At 39.5% G+C, this 19,123-nt stretch overlaps 2 protein-coding genes across 3 annotated transcripts in view; one reads left to right on the top strand and one right to left on the bottom strand.

Annotated features, from left to right (window-relative positions):
- The window catches only part of NEMP2 (nuclear envelope integral membrane protein 2), a 73,923-nt gene extending 70,541 nt beyond the window's left edge, over positions 1-3,382 (top strand). The window contains exon 9 of the mRNA XM_028830941.2: positions 1,975-3,382. Within this exon, the coding sequence (XP_028686774.2) occupies positions 1,975-1,978 (4 nt within the window). The 3' untranslated portion in view covers positions 1,979-3,382. The remainder of the gene's footprint in view (positions 1-1,974) is intronic.
- Positions 1-19,123, bottom strand: part of MFSD6 (major facilitator superfamily domain containing 6) — an 87,503-nt gene that overhangs the window by 38,329 nt on the left and 30,051 nt on the right.

The raw sequence follows: 19,123 nt of genomic DNA, 5'->3' as shown, positions 1-19,123 counted from the left end.
GGAAATAAAATTCTCTATGTAGATCCCAGCAACTGCTATCATAAACCACATTCCCTATCACTGGCTAGATGGTCTATTTGAATGGCTTCGTGCACATTTTTGACTTGTCAGCAAAAACCACTCAAAGTCTGAGTCCTGGGGATAGGAGGCCAACAGGAAGAAGTAGGGTCTGCTAGGTAGTTTTTTCACATATTAAAACCAGCCAAAGAAAGTTAGATCATTAGAGTCAGAACTGAAAGGAGCCATAGCATCCAGTTCGCTCTCTTCACAGAGACAAGGAAGGAGAGGACCAGAGGGGTGGACTGGGACCACAAAGTCAGTTGGCCAGTGGAAGGTCAAGGTCCCCATCCTCCTGCCAGACCATGCTCTTTCAGTAGGTAATAGCAATGTGCTATTTTCCATACTCCAAGCTCCCTACGTGAAATCAAACCTAGACAAGGGATTAAGGAAATTCCTCTAGATTGGACCATAAGAAACAGACTGGCACTGTTAGTGTAGATAGACTTCTGAATTCAGCTGTGCGCTTGGATTAAGGAAGCTGGATGAATGTTTATGTTGGCATCAGAAGACAGTTGACATTTAAACTTTGACAAGTCATTGGGAAGACTGGGGTAAGATGAAAGTAGAAAAGCAAATGCCACTCAACAGCTGTCCAATATCCTGGATCACAGGAGAAAAGCTTACCCAGAAGCAAAATTCTGTGTTATGAGAAGAAATGCGCTGAAAGATCATTTCTACTGAGGTAGCCACAGAAACTGCAAGTATCGATGCTGAGGCAGGACGAGGGGTGCACCAGGGTTTCCACCTCTTACCTGCAGCTGGACATGAGCTGCATCAAGCAGGCAGACTTTGAAACTAAATAACCAGAAGTGGATGCTTGCCTTGAGGGGGTGGGGCACCATACACAGGATGACAAAAGGAGAGGGGTGTGAACAGGACAGAGAGAATGGCAGGGACAGGGCTGTCCAGAGTCTCCCTCTTGGGCTTAGGCCGTGCTATCAGCCCTGCAGGTTCCTAGAGCAGCCAGGGAGTTCCCAGAGTGGGGCTCATCCCACGAGTGAGTTGAAAGGATCCCCGATCTTTTCCATTCCTCAATTCCTGATGGGGCTCCACAGATCCCCCTATGAAAAGTCTGAGCCAGGCCAGAGGCATCACTGGCTTTAGGGTCATCTCCCTCACTGTCGTTCCTGAACATTCACTAGCACTCAGACTGAAGTCAAAGTAGTTCCCACTCACAATACTAAACACCTTCTCTGTCTGAAGTGAAATTTAAGTCATGGATTTTTCAAGTAAGGAATAAAGTAGAGTAGGCTGGGCACGGTGGCTCACGCCTATTATCCTAGCACTTCGGGAGGCTAAGGCGGGTAGATCACCTGAGGTCAGGAGTTCGAGACTAGCCTGATCAACACGGTGAAACCCCATCTCTACTAAAAATATAAAAATTAGCTGGGCATGGTGGTGCATGCCTGTAATCCCAGCTACAAGGGAGGCTGACACAGGAGAACTGCTTGAACCCAGGAGGCGGAGGTTGTAGTGAGCCAAGATTGTGCCACTGCACTCCAGCCTGGGTGACAGAGTGAGACTCAGTCTCAAAAAAAAAAAAAAAAGAAAAATGCAGAGTAAATACAATTACAATAAACCTCTTCCTACCTCAAACCTGTCAACTTGAACTTTTATGGCTAGAAATTTTGCTCTATTCCGTTTTTAAATGAGGAACTGTAACTGATATAGTTTTTCCCAACCACTCCTGTCCTTTGTGACATTAAGGAAGAAAGGGCATCAGTTCCAGCAATCTCTGAGACCTCTGCACGATGCCCCGCACCGTGCCCACCCTCCATACTAACAATTCTATAATGTTCTCCAATTTTTAAAGCATTTTTTCCACCTTGTATCTCATGTATTTCATGTATCTCTGTATCTCATGTATCTTCTGAAATAGGAAGGATAAGGGTTGTTATTAATCCTCTTTTACAGCTGATGAAACCAAGGCCCTGAAAGGTTCACCAAGTTGCCAGGGTCGTGCAGATCAACAAACTGCAGAAGCAAGACTCAACCAGGTCTTCTGCTGTCAAATCCTATGCCCTTCCCATGGCCAGCAGAGCCTCCCTCAGCCGGATCAGAAACCTTTCAGGGAAACTTAGAAGGTGCTTTCTTTCATACACACAAAGAGTAGTGATCATTTAACCTTAAAATCTTGTTTCACGAAGATGTTGTAATATTATACCTGTGTTTGAAATATATTAGATTTCTAATAAAATTTAATTAGTAGAGCTATGAATAACTTAATAGTAATAATAGTACTGAAAGTCATAGTAATTAATAGTAACTTAATAAATAGTAATAAAATAGCAATGATACAAGTCTCTATTTTGATGATACCAATATTAGTGTCTAATATATACAAAAGAGCATGGGCTTATAAACTAGACAACCTGGGCTAAAGTCTCCAACTCCACCACTCAGAAGGGACTTCGGGCAAACAGCAAATCTGTCCTTTTCCAGGCTTGCATGGTGGATCTGCTTAACCAACACACATGCTACCAGGAACGCATATACATACAGAAAAATACAAGTTTGCCATTGCTGGACTCACTCCTACCATCATCCCACTATGTTAGGCCATAGGTCCCTATTCTAGCATCTTCTGACTCTTAGAATCTTTGGGGATCCCATCCCTCTATACCTGCCTCAGGCTCTCCTTGCTCTATTTAGACACATGTATTAATTTGCTCAGGCTGCCATGACAATATGCCATAAACTGGTGGGTTAAGCAATAGACATTTATTTCTTATAGTTCTGGAGCTGGGAATCTGAGAATAGGATACCAGTATGTCTTGGTTCTGGTGAGGGGTCTCTTCCTGGCTTGTAGATGACCACCTTCTCACAGTGTCCTCATATGGTAGAGGGAGGGAGGCAGGCAGAGGGGAAGAGGGAAGGGTAAAGAAGGAGAAAAAGAGTCGTACACAAGCAAACTCTCTAGTGTGTATTCTTATAAGGGCACTAACCCCATTATGAGGGCCCTACTCTCATGACCTCTAAACTTAATTACCTCCCAAAGACCCCATCTCTAAACAGCATCACATTGGGGGTCAGGACTTGAATATACAAAGGAGGTGCGGGACACCATTCATTCCACAGAAACATGCTTCTCATCTCTATCTTTAATACCGGCACTCTCTAACACAATTGGAAACCTCCCCAGGGGCTCCATGAACCGTGGCTGCAGGCTCTCAGGTACTCTATCCCAGGACCACAAGGAGTTAATTTGATCTTTCCATCAATGGAGGGTATCAGGCTCTCATTAAGCCATTGTAAAATGGATGTAATAAAACAACTGTTTTCTAAGATTATTGTAACAATAAAAATGTTAGTTAAAACTATATATTGAGAGGTCTACAATAATTTTACTGGTGATCTGGAAATTAAAACAAGGACTGATTTAGTCTAATTAGGAAATTGAACATAAACATTTTCCCTATAAAAGATACAAGAATCTTCTCTGTGAAATATATTCCAGGTACCGTAGCATTTCTGAGGTAAGGCAATATAAAACAATGCCACTCTCTGACATGTATGATATAATTGATTTGTTTGCTGGTCAAGTCTTGGTTTGTTTTCTTTCTCAGTTTACATTGCACTTACCAGATAAGCCCAAGGCACAGACAGTGACACCTAAGTTATTAGGCTATTTGGGGCAACATATTCCCTTCCATTCTGTGCTTCTCCAGTCCCAAGGAAATGCCCAAAGGGAAAATGGAGGGTCTAGGATAAAAGCCCTTGAGTTTTCAGTGAGTAACATTAAAAGAAGATCAATGATATCTTCATCCAACACTTCAGGTTCTGACGTTGGGATGTAATTTTCATGCCCACGTTAGAAGCACTGAATTTGTCTCTTCCCAACAGTCCTGCTATATGGCACTGCTTCCAGAAGTAACACTGATAATGACATGTTCCTTCTTTGAAGAAGAGTTCCCAAAATGGATTGACCAGGTGAAAATACGAAAGGGGAATAGAGAGGAGGAAGAAGGTAGTTACAGAAAACATCAAATCATGGGATGGAGCTGTTCTCTACATGCCAATGTTTCCTGAAAGACATCTCCAACTTCATCCTTTCTCTAAGATCTGGGCTTACCAATGCAACTTTCCAATGAACATCTTCCTCATCTCATAGGAATTCCACAAGTTCAAACTCCAGGATCCTCTTCCCCTACCGAGAGACCACACCTCCCTTCCTGGGTTCTTCTCCTTGGTAAATGGCACCAGTACTCATCTGGTACCTAATCCATAATATAACTCCTCTCCCTCATTCCAGCTACGCAAGGTCCTGCTCAGAAGAACTCTTGCTTTTATCCATTTTATCTCCACTCCCAATGCCATAGGCACCTAACCTAACATTTCTGTAGCATCTGACATTTTCTCTTCTGTTTTACTGTCTTCCACCTCCAACAGAATATGAGCTCCATGAGAGAGGGATATGTCTGTCATATTCAACACTGCATCCCTAGAACAGTCACTAATCATTTAATAAACTCTTCTTTAAAGAAATATTGAATGAACACAATATTTAATTGTAAATTAATTCTTCCTAAATGATACATGGTCATCATTAGAAACATTAGTTTTTGACACTTATATTCAGTACAAGTTAGTTTAATCACATTACTCTCATCCTAACACTGCTAAGAGGAGCTAACCCTGAAGGAATAAGAATTTCACTGGGGGTAAAAGGAATAATTTGGGGAAGTGGGGGCACTTTAAAGGGATGGAGATCTCACCAGGAAGAGACACAGGAGGGTGGTTGAAACCATTAAAAAAGTGGTACCAGACATTGGTCATTCAAAGCAGAAATAAGGAAGACTAAGAGGTGTGAGACTGGGTTGCATAAAGGAACAAAATAGTTGCTAATCTAACCCTGTGCCTATGAAGCTATAAGGTAGCAGCTGAGAACATGACTTTGGGATTTAAATCCTATGTCCATTATTCACTGGCTGTGTCATCATGGGAAACTTAATCCCTCTACAATTCTCATCTCTAAAACGGACATAACAATGCCTAACTCACAAGACTGTTAAAAAGATTAAATAAAGGCTTACAGGAAGAGCATTTAGCACCATGCTTTTGTAAGTATTTTATATGTAATAAGCAATTAAATGGTAGTATAACTACTATTTTTTATAATATTATCCCATAATTATAATTTTTAAGATTAGAGTTTTTTGTTGTTGTGGTTGTTGTTGCTGTTGTTGTTTTTGAGATGGAGTCTTATCTATCGCCCAGGCTGGAGTGCAGTGGTGTGATCTCAGCTCACTGCAACCTCTGCTTCCCAGTTTCAAGCAATTGGAGATTTTTTAACTTATTTTTGTTTTTTACTTACCTTCTAGATTATTTAGCTATTCTGATATTTTGAAGTTGCTAATAAAAAAACAAAAAACTTTCATCTGGATTGGTAGAAATCACTAAATCAACAGAGAGTACATGAATCATCAGCTGATGACTCAAGAAAACAGCACAGCTCATAATTTGTCTAAAACTCAGAGAATGAAGAAAAATGGACCTTTGTAAAGTAGGGTGAGATAAATAATAAGAAATCCCCTGCCCAAGCAGTTGTCTTCAAAAAACATAAAAGCAGAAATCAGTTATATCACCTCCTGCTAAAACTCAGCTTCCCTTAGAAAAACATACCAATTCTTAGTGTGATGCTCAAGCCTCCCAGGATCCTTGCCCAGCACACTGGCGCCCTTTTATTACCCTCTCCCTGACCATTCACATATGTGGTTTCCTCTGCCCCCAAGATCTTCACTGGGGGCTTCCATTCAGGACTCTGCTCAAATGCCACCTCCTCAGGGAAAGTCTCCCAGCCTAACCGAGCTGAAACAATTGCTTCTCCTCAGTCACTCTGGGACCCTTCACTCTGTTTTACACCCATCATTATCAGAAGTGAAATCATCTACTTACTGTTCATTGTCTACTGCAGCAGAATGTTAGTCCCACGAGGACTGACCTTTGTCTTTATTATAGATTCCATATATCCCCCGATTCTAGCACAGTGCCTGTCACCCAGTGTGTGCTTAATAAATACTTGTTGGAGGAGTGAATTAGTAACAATACTACCTACTGTTCATAGTTGAGGACCTACTATGTGCTTGCTAGCATTATCTCATTTAATCTTAGTGACAATGCTATGAAGTTAGGTATAATTATTACCCCGTTTTACACATGTGGAACCTGAGGCTTAACAAAGCTAAAATTACTGACTTATCCAAGGTTAGACATGCACTAAGTGTGGAATTTGAATCTAGGTCAAATGCACACATGTACATATACACACACATACACTTTTTATAGGCAAATTGGCAAAAAGAAGGAAAAAAGAAAACAGGATAACTACTACACTACTCAACGATCCTACCAGGGCTTAGGACGATGACTGCAGTCAAGCCTAGACCAACTTGCTCTCTTCTCATTCTCCTTAATGGAATGAAATGCCTAGTCAATGGTTATAACCAAGGACCATTGGCCAACACTGCATCACTGAATCACTGAGAATTCCTCACTGTACTCAGCAACCACAATGGACAGGAGATGGTCCAAAGGTATAGTACACCTGGACAAATGTAACTGAAAGTTTATTCTTCTTTTCGATAATGTCAGAGCTTCAATCCATATGTTAACTTTTTAAAGGAAAGAAAAAATCAGTGGCTGGGCACAATGGCTCATTGCCTATAAACCCAGCACTTTGCGAGACTGAGGCAGATCACTTGAGCTTAGGAGTTTAAGACCAGCCTGGCCAACACAGCAAAACCTTGTCTCTACAAAAAATATAAAACTTAGCTGGGCATGGTGGCACATGCCTGTAGTCCAAGCTACTCGGGAGGCTGGGGTGGGGGAATCATCTGAACCCAAGGAGTCAAAGCTGCAGTGAACTGAGATTGCGTCACTGCACTCCAGTCTGGGAGACAGACTGAGACCCCTGTCTCAAAAAAAAAAAAAAAAAAAAAAAAGGAGAAAGAGAAAAAGAAAAAGCTAGCAAGTTACTATTTGTCTATAGACTACTATTTAAAGATGTTTTCAGCAGAAAAAAGGTAAGGAAGAATTGCTCAGTATTTCAGAAATAAGAATGGAATTGCTACTTCTTCAAGTTGGAAAGGCTTTGGAGAGGTATGCTATGAACTAAGCTTCTGAGAAAATGTATTTTCTTATCCACTCTTCCAAAGTATCCTTCAAAATTATATAATTGCAGTCTACCAAATATTTCCATGTGTATGTAGAAACATAATTAGCCAAATTAGTTAAGACATTTGACTTGCGCAATAAAAAGGCAGTAAACTGACACTCTATTACTCAAGATAATTAAACAGCTGGTATAAACACTCATAGATGCACTTACTGCCAGTAATAAACTTTATGACCTTTGGGACATCACTTGGCTTTTTGGTATCTTGATTTCTTTTTCTATAAAGAAATGTTATAATGACTATTCAAATCAGAGTTATTGGGCACAGTTTGATTTTTTTTTTTTTTTTTTTTTGAGACGAAGTCTTGCTGTGTCACCCAGGCGGGTGTACAGTGCCTCCATCTTGCCTCACTGCAAACTCCATCTCCCGGGTTCAAGTGATTCTCCTGCCTCAGCCTCCCGAGTAGCTGGGACTCCAAGCATCCACCACCCTGCCCAGCTAATTTTTGTATTTTTAGTAGAGACGAGGTTTCACCATGTTGACCAGGCTGGTCTTAAACTCCTGACCTCAGGTGATCCACCTGCCTCAGCCTGCCAAAGTGCTGGGATTACAGGCGTGAGCCACTGCTCCTGGCTAATTCTTAACAACATACTATGCATTTGCACCTGATCTCATTTTAAAGAGAAGAAAATAAGACTTGAAGCCATGGTTGTTATACAAAGTAGACCTGTAATCATTTATGCCATTTAGGGCAAAATATAGACAGACAATATGCATATTAGGGACAGAAAATCTCAATGTTTACCTGACATATTTGGATAAATGTTTCTTTAAAACATATACAGCTATAACTATGCACACACATGCAGATGCATATACACATACACACATTTGGCTCTTCTACAGGAGGATGATTATATTGATCCACTGTAAGGAGACATGGACTTCAAACTATTTTCCAGTAGAAAATGCCCCAAAAAAAGTAGAGACTGTCTAGCACCAAGAATGGAAAATTATGAGTATTTTGCCATATTTCCTTAAAGAAAAAAATATTACAGATAATGTAGAGGTCCCCTTTCTTCCCCATCCAAGTCCCTTTCTCTTTTTGTCCTATCCAGAAAGCTAGGGCTACTGTGAGTTTAGAGGGTATTAGTCCTCTCTCCAAATTTACATGTATATATATACATGTAAATTTGGATATATATATATCTCTCTCTCTCCATGAAAATATGCTAAACTTTTCAAATGTATCGTTAACATTTGTATAACTGTACCAAACTGTGTATTATTTTGAAACCTGCTTTTTTTCCCCAGTCAACATCGTAGTTTTGAGAGCTTTCCATGTTGGCATATTGATCTAGTCTATTTCTGTTAACCCCTGCATTAACATTTCACCTTATGACTATACTATATTGAATGTATCCATTCCTCAATTGATGGCTAGACTTTTTTTCACTGTAAGAAAGCCACAGTAAGCTAGTAAGCATCCTTGTACACATCTTTCTGCATGTATATGAGTTTCTCTAGGGAGGTATTTACCTAAAAAATGTAATTTTTAGGCCACAGGGAATATCTAGCTTGAGGCTGAGCATAGACCGCTAAATTGGTCTCCACAGTGGTTGTCTAGGTAATGGAATTTGCAGGAACCATCTTTACTCTTGTCTGCCACACACCTTGACCATCACCTCAGCCTGTTAGATGGTGGCAGTCTAAGGGCGGTCTGCAATCACAAAAAAGTCTGCTACATATGATGTCTGTCCTGCTCTCTTTAACTCAGCAAGTGCCTCAATCAACCCAGCCACTGAAGGTGGAAGAGAAAGAAAACCATGTGATGCCAGTAACTAAAAGCCCTGGATCCATTTATACTACCTTGCAACAATGGCCTTTTCTTCTTAACTATGAATAGCTCAATTATAAGTAATGCTGTTATTAATAAGTCAGCCTGGTAGCTATATTACATGGTAAGATATTTCTTCGCAAAGATGTTCAAGGGACGATAAAAAAAAATGATTCCCTTTCAATTTCTGATCACAAATTCTTCTATTCTTGAGACTTCATAGCTTACAATGTAATTATGAGAACCTATATTTGAAATAACTCTAAGGGGCTTTTCCAACTCATATCAATGTCTTTGGAGGTAAAATGTGAAAGGAATAGGAAAATAGAAATCTACCCACATATAAATAATAGCTGCAATTATAATTTTCATATGCCAGCTATTATAAAGATAGTAGCTTATAATGCCTAAAACATGGCACTAAGAAGTATATAAGCAATTTAATTTTTAATGTGGCTTCTTTATATCACTAGGTAGGTTATTTTATCATATGTGCTATGACACAGACTATATGTATAAGATAGGGCCTATGCGTCCTCCATATATTAGTAGAGGACTTAGCAGTACAGGAATAATCCGTAAATGCTCATATTTTAACAAATCCAAAGCTCTCTAGTTGGCACAAAATGAAAAATGAAATCCAACGGTGATGAACTCGCACAGACCTATCCTCATAGTCTCGCCCAATCACTCATGTCTAACAGAACATTGCCAACTGTCCTTTTGGCTAAAAGCAAAACAAAACAAAACAAAATTGAAATCACTAACTTTGTGTTCTCTGACTAGAAAAGCTCTAATTAGATCTATTCTCTAATACCGTGTTAAAATAATTCCATCTCAGACACCCTGAGTGCGCTAATATTTTTATATTTTGTGCGTCAAGACATCCTTTCAAGTTATTTTTTTACTGTGCCTATGAATCAGAGAGAGACTGCATATGTTTAGCTTCCTCTGAAACATTTAGGACTGTGCTAAACATGAACTCTCTGGATAAATGTTTGTGGTGATGGCTTGTGACCTGTCCCAGCAGCTGGCCCAGGCCTACCATATTTTCAGAACAGTGCACTGGGAGAGATCCTCAGAATCCCTAAGTCCCTCACTCCTGAAATTGGGTCTGTTCTAAAATAGAATCAGTACAGTCTTAGATGGCTCTGAAGGTGGTTGACATTTAAGCTCAGCTTTAAAGCCAGGGTATAAATGCCAAGGAGACCAGAACCAAGTATTCATCTCTTGTATTCCCACCAGCACATAGTTTTGCGTTGAGCAGACCCAGAATGAATATCCACAAATGTCTAGCTACTGTAGATTCCCTATCTCTTGGATAGAGAATTTCTAGTTCATAGTCCATGTTTCATTAGCTTCTTCATAAATGGAATATGCCTTCCTAGTTCCTCCCTCTCCCTGATCCCCAAATTTTAAAAACTTCATGACATTGCCAGATAATTTTTTTCCAACTCAGATCCCAGTGCGTTATTAGGCAGATTTTAATGCCAATACATAGCTCTCCCACTTTAAACTACTTTTCAGTTGGGTTTATTTTTCAAAAAGCTAGGGAGCTATAGCAGTTGGAACTATAGGATTTAGCAGAGTAAAGTGCTTACGCCTTTCCATCAGACAGAACACTGGCAGGCAGTCAAGAGATCTGGGGGAACTTCCCAAACTGTGCAGCCTTGGATATACCCTGCATCCATCCACCTGGCTTTTATGTTGCTAAAATAGTATACTCTTATAATCTCAAACTCTTTCAGAGTTTGTAATAATTCTGTGATTATTAAAACTCAGATGAGTTCAACAAGGCTTAATCTCATTTTGGTCTTAGGAAACTAAACCTCATCACAAGACAGGGGAGGATCCTGAAGATCATTTGATGGTGGCAAAATCATTCACTTTTGGAGAGTGCTGTTGTTTGGGTAGGATTTTTTAAACTTAATTCACAAAGACATTTTTTAAATATTAAAATTCATGCCATTTGATTGATCAAGGAGGTGGCAGGATAATGTATTTTTTTCCCTCGTACCAGAGTTTAATACAGTCTATATCTCCTTTGGCAAATCACCTATCCTGATAAAAAACAAAACTGTTTTTAAATCTCAGTTCTGTAATCCTTAGAGCTTAAAGATAAAGGGAAAAAAATGACCTTGTCTTTGTCCATTAGTCAATTACAGGAAGCATTACTCTTTCCATATTACCACATTATGAATCTGATTTCAAAGTAAGTATTCTAATGAAAAGAGAAGCATTTAACTTTTTTAAAAAAAATCCAACTGACTCTGCAAATGAAATTTTTAAACCAAGGTATCAGGAGAGGAATAAGACCTTATGTTCTAAAACCCCCATCATATGAAATAAATTATTCTCTCTTTTATGCATCCAAATGGTAGTAGTTTTATGCCATCCTTGGGAGAACTGAAGAAATGGTCACTTAAGTCATTCTGTATGTTTTGTGTTTCTGAGGAGCGCTCGCTGAGAAAGGCTGGCAGAGTCAGAAAAAAAAAATTCATACTCTTTAAACGGTATAGTGTTTTGTTTTGTTTTTGTGATTTGGGGCTTTTTAAAAAGAGAGGTACTCTGGAAAAGGAGACAGAACATATTTAAGACCTACTTTTAGCATGTGAAGGAGCTAGATTCTACATTTTCTTAAATACTCTGATGAGTTAAATGGAACACTCAAATGCCACCGAATACCCCCACCACTGAGAGTTAACAATGACAGCATCTCCGACTGCTTCCTGCATCTTTGCTATCTGCCTGACTCCATTCTAAGTGCTTTGCATCAGTTCTCCTGTAATTCTCTCTAATATGAGATAAGTATCTCCAGATTTACATATGAATAAAACTGAGACTCAGCTCACACAGCAGGCCCAAGATCATCCAGTTAAATAAGGAGCACAAGCAGGATGGAAGCCAGGCCAGTTCAACTCAAAGGGCCTCACTTAACACCAAGGCCTACTCTGAAGGGTGCAAGACTTCAGGCTTGTATCCTCAGGCGAGCTGTAAAATAAGGGGCCTGGACTATACTATCTCTAAATCTGTTACCCAGTATGCTAGAGTTAATTTACCAAGATATATAGTGCAAAAACAAGGAAAAAGATTAACATCACTTCTTTTTACTATGATTTTGTATAAAATAATTAGAATTTAAAATAGGACACAAAACATTATCTTTATGAAACACTTGCTTTTGAATGAATGGAGGATGGTTTTAGCACCCTAATACTCACTTTCAAAATTGTAACCATAAAGTTACGCAAGATGATGTAAATTCTAACCCCTGTAGATGTGTTGAGCTGATTATCCAATATCAGGAGTTACAGTGTGGCCTTATGTTTGTTTTCCTTTGTGCTTTACCATGGTTTTTATATACTAAATGAAAAACACAAACAAAAAACACAAAACTGAGTTGAGGAGAATGATGACTTCAACAGAACCATAAAATCTCCCCTACACTAAAAAGAAAAGAACACACAGCCACTTTACATCTGCAATCTACCTTCCTCGCACCTTGTGAGTAAACTCCCATTCCACTGCTACAGAGCACTCATTTATTTCACATTTTAAAATCTGACACTGATATTACAGTAGAACTGATGTTGTGTCTAAACTATATTCTACAATGCCTGTAAGTCGGCTGGCAGGCTTCCACATGGAATCTTCCTACCTCTGAAAAACTGGGCCATGACCAAGAATACTCATACACTGGGCTCAAAGCCACAGTCAATTACATGTACTGCTCTGGCAGAGAAAACACAGGCCAAACAGGTCTCATTTCACCAGTGCTAAGAAAAGTTATTACCTTTTATTTCATTAACTAGCCAGATGACATCAAATCAACAGTTTTTTTTTTTATACATACCCTACACAATTGAAAGGATAAAAGTACTTCATTTTCTAGTACTGATTAACTTAATTAGACTAGTCATTTTTTTCCCCTTTTCTTTTTTGAAACAGGGTCCTGCTCTGTCACCCAGGCTGGAGCGCAGTGGTGTGATCACAGCTCACTGCAGCCTTGACTTCCTTTTGGGCTCAAAAGATCCTCCCACCTCAGCCTCCCAAGTAGCTGGGACTAAAGGCGTGTGCCACCATGCCCAGTTAATGTTATTTTTTGTAGAGACAAGGTCTCACCATGTTGCCCATGCTGATCTTGAACTCCTGGGCTCGAGACATCCTCCTGCCTCAGCCTCCCAAAGTGCTGGGATTATAGGCGTGAGCCACACCTAGACTAGACTAATCTTTAAGAAAACAACCTTTGTTTATAAGAACAAAACATTCTATTATGTAAAGGCTGTATCAGGAGTGCACTTCCAATTTGATATAACTCCATTTCATTTGAAAATCTATGGTCATCACAAATTTGGGGAGAAAAATCTCAATTTGACTAAGATATGTTTAAGGGGGAATGTTAATTATTTTGAAAATCACAAACATCTTGACTTTGCAGGTTTAATCATCTGTATACTTCTGATACTGTACTGTCAACTTGTATTTTTATCAGATTCAGTGGGTCTTGTAGTTATAAACTGCATAATATATCAGATTGACAGAAAAAAAGTAAAATAAGCTGAACTCCTAATATATGCTTATCACTGTTGAAGCAATTGCCATGTTTTATCTCATCTAGTCTTCATAAAAAACCCTAAGAAGCAGGTACTAATAATATCCTTATTTACAGATAATAAAACAGAGATGCAAAAAGTTCTGTAACTTGTCCAAGGCCATATGGTTCCAAGTTGCAGAGCCAGGCAATCTGACTCAGCCTCTGCCAGTAACCACCATGCAATCCTTAAAGTCCTGTTCCTTTTATTTTTTCTCTCCCTTGCTTATGTCTTAGGCCCACCTAGGAACACCCACAGAGGGTGCCTGGCTCAGGTGATGGTATTGGGGGGTGCTCAGAAAGTCCATTGCTGCTGAAGCAATATATGGAAACAGGTTACAGTTTGACACGATTCCATATAACACAAAATATTCTCAAGCATAAGAATACTTACTTTAAGCAATAAAGCACAGACCAACATTTCAATAAATCAGAAACTTGAAATACTATCTTGGAGACAATTATAATTCATTTTCCTCAGCTCATTTCTCTTCTTAGACCACAAGATTTCCTTGTTGATCTTATCCACATTCACGATTTTCACTGCTGCAAATCTGCATCCCCTGTCCTTACCTCTCCCGTAAGCTTCGGGCTTATGATACATCCCCATCTTGATGTTTCAACTTCAAACCAATCACACCCCCACCCCATTCTACATCTCCTTTCTGAATTTCCTATTAGATTTTTGGAATTACCATACCAAGATGGAAATGTGGGGGTCTCTACCTCACTTCCACATCCAAATCTGTCAATTTTACCTCCCAGATCTATCCCTTCCCTCAATTTCTTTTGCTACTGCTGCAGTTCAGGCCTGTACCATCTCTTACTTGGACTATTTTAAGAACCTTTTCAGTGGGCTCCAATAGCAAGGTTCAAAGCAGGGAGGGACATATGAAAATCTACGGTCCTCCCTGCTTTGAACCTTGCTATGGCTCCCTACTGCCTCCAGATGAAACTCAGGTTACTGATCCCAGCATCCATCTGGCCTCAATCTCTCCTGTTTTTCCCAACACCTTTCCCTTTAGTATTCAGCCCCTGCATCTTACTAATCTGGGGTTCTTCGGGCCTAAATAACTGTTCAACTAAATTGAACAAATGTCTAGGATTTTGATTTTTAAGTAACACAGAGTAATACTTGGTCCTCTAGAGCATGTAGAATTCATAATTCCAAAATTACTATGAGAATTAAGTCATCTTTTAAAACATTTTTATTGTGGTAAAAACCATTTTTAAAGAAGAATTAATCCTCCCTTAAGGAATCAGAATGGGGGAAATGTTATTTAAGGTCCACCATCTTTTTGCTTTTTAATCAATAATTGAGTTATTCTATTTCTATTCTGTTTCTTCACAGTACCAATTGCCATCAGGGATCTTTGTAAGTAGTGAAGAGTGGTGTATGAGTCAGCATCTCATCAGAGGCAGGCAGCAATCTGACTTAATTCAGGGACTTGGTTAGGTAGGTGACAGAAGAGCTGGGAAGCCAGAGCACTGTGATGAGAACCACAGGCAGCCTCTCCATGGCCTCGGGCAGAAGAATAAAGAGAGGAGAGAATGTTGTTGGAGCTCAGGGTCACCCACAGTGGGTGGAGCATGGGTGAGATGCAGCAGCTCACAGAGGTTTCCAGAGCACAGGAGACAAGGCTGAGAGTCTGGGAAGCAGGACAGAGTACCCAAGTGGAGAAAGCTACAGAGAGAGAGAGCTGTAGAGATCTGTAGCTTCCCCTCGAGTCTTCAGCTGAGTACTGACCAGCACATGCACATGAGTAAACTACCAGATGCCAGAGAGAGGACTAGAGGGAACCATCTCCAAATCTTACACAAACATGCTGCATGAGCTGGAAAGAGAGAAGTAAAACGCCCTGCTTTTTCCCCTGCCTCCTTTCCTGTAATCCTCCCCTTACCTATGCCTCTCATTAGCCTGGTGGTTCTCAACCTTAGCTGCACACACTAGAATCAAGTAGGAAGCTGTAAAAACGTTGAATGCCTGGGTACACCTCTAGAAGACTGAAGTAATGGGTCTGGGTGCAGCCTGGGCATTAGGAGCTTTAAAAGCTCTCTTGGCGAGTTGAGAACCAATACATTAGCTGAACCCAGGTAGAAGACATGAGAACAGACCCTGGAAAACACAGCGGACAGAAATCAGCACCCGTTCATATGGGGCAAGGAGAGGACCTGAGAGCCTGTGGGTCTAAGATCAGCAAAGATGGCACAATGAGGCAGGTAGAAATAAGGAAGATGATGAGGAAAAAAAAAAAAAAAAAGTAGGCATGATCTTCCGTAAACCCTTCAGTGGCCAGCTCACACTGAACACCCAGCTGCAGAGTTTCTTCCCTCTTATAATACTTACTGTTATTCCTCCAATGACAAGACTATCATGTGCTACCTCCCATGTGTCCTTGGCTGTGCTGAAGCCCAGCATCTTGCTATCTGTTCTGGTTCATCCTGCAGCGTCCCATCAAGAAAGCCTGGTGTTCCTCCTCTTACTAGCTGCATCAGGTATTTTCTTCTTTCCCAAACTGACTGGCTAGTTCATTTGTATATTTAGCTAACACTGAGCAGTAACTGATGGCTAATAATAGGTAATGTAACCCCCCTCTGGATAATATTTGCATGGCAAAACTGACTTTGAGTATAAAAATTCCAGGGCAAAGTCACAGATTGATTGAATAGATTTTTCTGTGTCTCTTAAAATGTAAATACATTTAAATCAAATAACATAGGGGATGGCCTAACACTGGAAAGTAAAGATTTACAAATTTACAAATGTTTTACTGCAATGTATTTTGATTACAATCCTACTCATGGCTGCTAAAATGTTAAGCAATGTGAAGATACCTTAAGATACACTTATATCTTGTTAATCATTTATAGCCTAAAAATATACTTGCTGTAAATTCCAAAGTCTTATGATTTCGAATCAAAAGAAATTTATTTATTTTTAAAAGTGGAAGTATTTAGCATTATTATCCTATTTGCCCGAGAAAGTCACTTTCCAGAGAAGGACAAAATCCAAGGTCAAAATCAGAAATCCGATACTCTGTGTGTGTTTTTAGACTGACAGGTCAGTCCCTGAAAAACTGGTTGTATACTATGAAACTGTTAAAATACTGAGTTCAAAACTGGACATGCTATTTTTAAAAAACTATTTTTTGGTATGAATCTTTCTTATTATTACTCTAGATGGAGAATTTGTGAATATCCACAAATATATGGTAGTGCCAACTCCTAAAAACAAACTTCCAATAGGACAACCACAAAGTACTGAAATAATATACATGCATGCAAAAAGGCCATGGGGAGATCTACTTCTGTGATCCTACAAGCAACACATCAAGGCTCATAATTCAGAGATCATTTCTCTTCACCAACTACTTAATGAATGGTATTCTTCCAGCGGAAAGTGTAAATCCCCAAATCACAACCAATACCACCTGACTGAGCTCCCAAAATTCTCACAAAAGGAACAGACCCATTCTACCCGAGTATGTGGACATAGTCTCATTTTAGCTATTAGACTCTTCTAAAAGCATTTAAAATAATTAATACATTTTAATGGACAGAATTAAAATTCAAAAGAGGTAAATGACCACATACTGATGGAATTTCTGCAGACTCTTGGGAGCAATATGACCACAATAGTCATCTTCTTCCATCACATTATTAAACAAGAAAAGGAAGATGCTTTTTGTCCGTAAAACCAGAAAATTAAGGTTAAGTGAACTGTAGGTTTTGAAATAATGAGTAACTAATACTACCCAAGAAATACACAAGTCTAAGCTTACCAAAAGGAGTAGTAAACCCCTAGGATTTTATCATGAAAATGCTGCATATGTCTCAGACAAAAGGCAAAGGTAGACGAGAACCATCTTTTCTTAGCATGTGGAAAGAACCTAACAATTCCTTTGAAAATAGAACCTGAACACACACTCTGTACTGAGTCAGTATTGAACTCATGCTATTGACTTATTAAATAATGACGTCTAAGAACTCCACTCGTTGGTAAGACCTAACTGGGTACCTTTCTGGGAATGAATAACAGTGATTTTAAAGACATTATTAAATGCAGTGAGATTTGCTTATATGCCCAAGTTGAAGGGAGGCATCTGATTCATCTCGGTCAATTCAAACAGCTCAGATAATCTAAACATAGTGTGGACAAAATTAAAGGACATTCTGAGTCCTTAATATTATGTGGGCTCTCTTTCTCGGAATGGTCTTACAAAATGTGCCTCGGGGGTTCTGTGGGTCCAGGAAATATCCACACAGTGCCTGACTTTGTTTAGTGACAACAAAGGGATCCAAGATCTAAGAAAGGGAAGGAACAGAACACCACCTCCCGAAGCAAAACTAAACCAACAACAACAAAAAATACTCACAATTGCTTAAAGAAATGATTGATTCTAGGTTGAAACTTTAAATTATAAAGTATTTTCTTCAGTTAATAGAAGGGAAATAAAGGATTGTCAAATCTTATCATTGTCTATTTCTCCTCTTTAATTTCTTATAGAAATAGCAGATTTAAATACACACAAACACATCTGGTTGCTTTCTTTTAGTTATAGCAACTTCACATTTTAGGAACAGACATGTCGTACTTTTCTATAAGGCAAGAATGCTTAAGTGGAGCTGGCTCCACGTTTAGAGCCAACAGCGCAGAAAGATCTCTAAAGAGCAAAATATACATTAATGGTGAGAAGAAACAGTACACAACAAGAAACACTAGGCACTTATAGGGTGTTTTCTTTTTTTAGATGGAGTCTCACTCTGTTGCCCAGGCTGGCGTGCAGTGGTGCAATCTCAACTCACTGCAACCTCTGCCTCCTGGGTTCAACTGATTCTTGTGCCTCAGCCTCCCAAGCAGCTGGGACTACGGGTGTGTGCTACCATACCCGGCTAACTTTTGTATTTTTAGTAGAGATGGGGTTTCACCATGTTGGCTAGGCTGGTCTCAAACTCCTGACTTCAAGTGATCCACCTGCCTCGGCCTTCCAAAGTGCTGGGATTAACAGGTGTGAGCCACTGTGCCCAGCCTACAGATTTTTTTTTATAACTAAAAGAATTACATGGGAAATTTTAGGTGGAAGAAAGATTTTCAAATATCCTATCTTCATGGTAGACAAAAATGCAGGGAGTCATGTAATAATCCAAAAAAATACTTAAGAACCTCATCCATGTAGTATTATGGAATTAGGGATTATGGTGGGTTACAACACAGTCTTATTAGATATAATGGACATCTTTAGATGCCATATATTCAGGCTCTATCTATGTCAGCAAGTGGCTGAGAATAAAGGCTTTAAAAAAGTCCACTTTATCTATTTAAGCTCTGCTTCATAAATGCCTAGGATGGGTGGACCCTCTGTGGAATAATATGGTCACTAAGCTGGTGTTCCTATACCTGAAAACATGTACTGTGAGAGTCTCTTAGCACATAGCTAGGTAGCCTACAGGTCTTTTCTGTGGGGTGGGAGAGCAGAGGAAGCCATTCTTTATTTATTTGTGATAATCCAACCAGGTTCA

The sequence above is a fragment of the Macaca mulatta genome, chromosome 12 (assembly GCF_049350105.2).
Source record: "Macaca mulatta isolate MMU2019108-1 chromosome 12, T2T-MMU8v2.0, whole genome shotgun sequence".
Classification (NCBI taxonomy): Eukaryota; Metazoa; Chordata; class Mammalia; order Primates; family Cercopithecidae; genus Macaca; species Macaca mulatta.
This window is presented reverse-complemented; position numbering and strand designations above follow the sequence as displayed.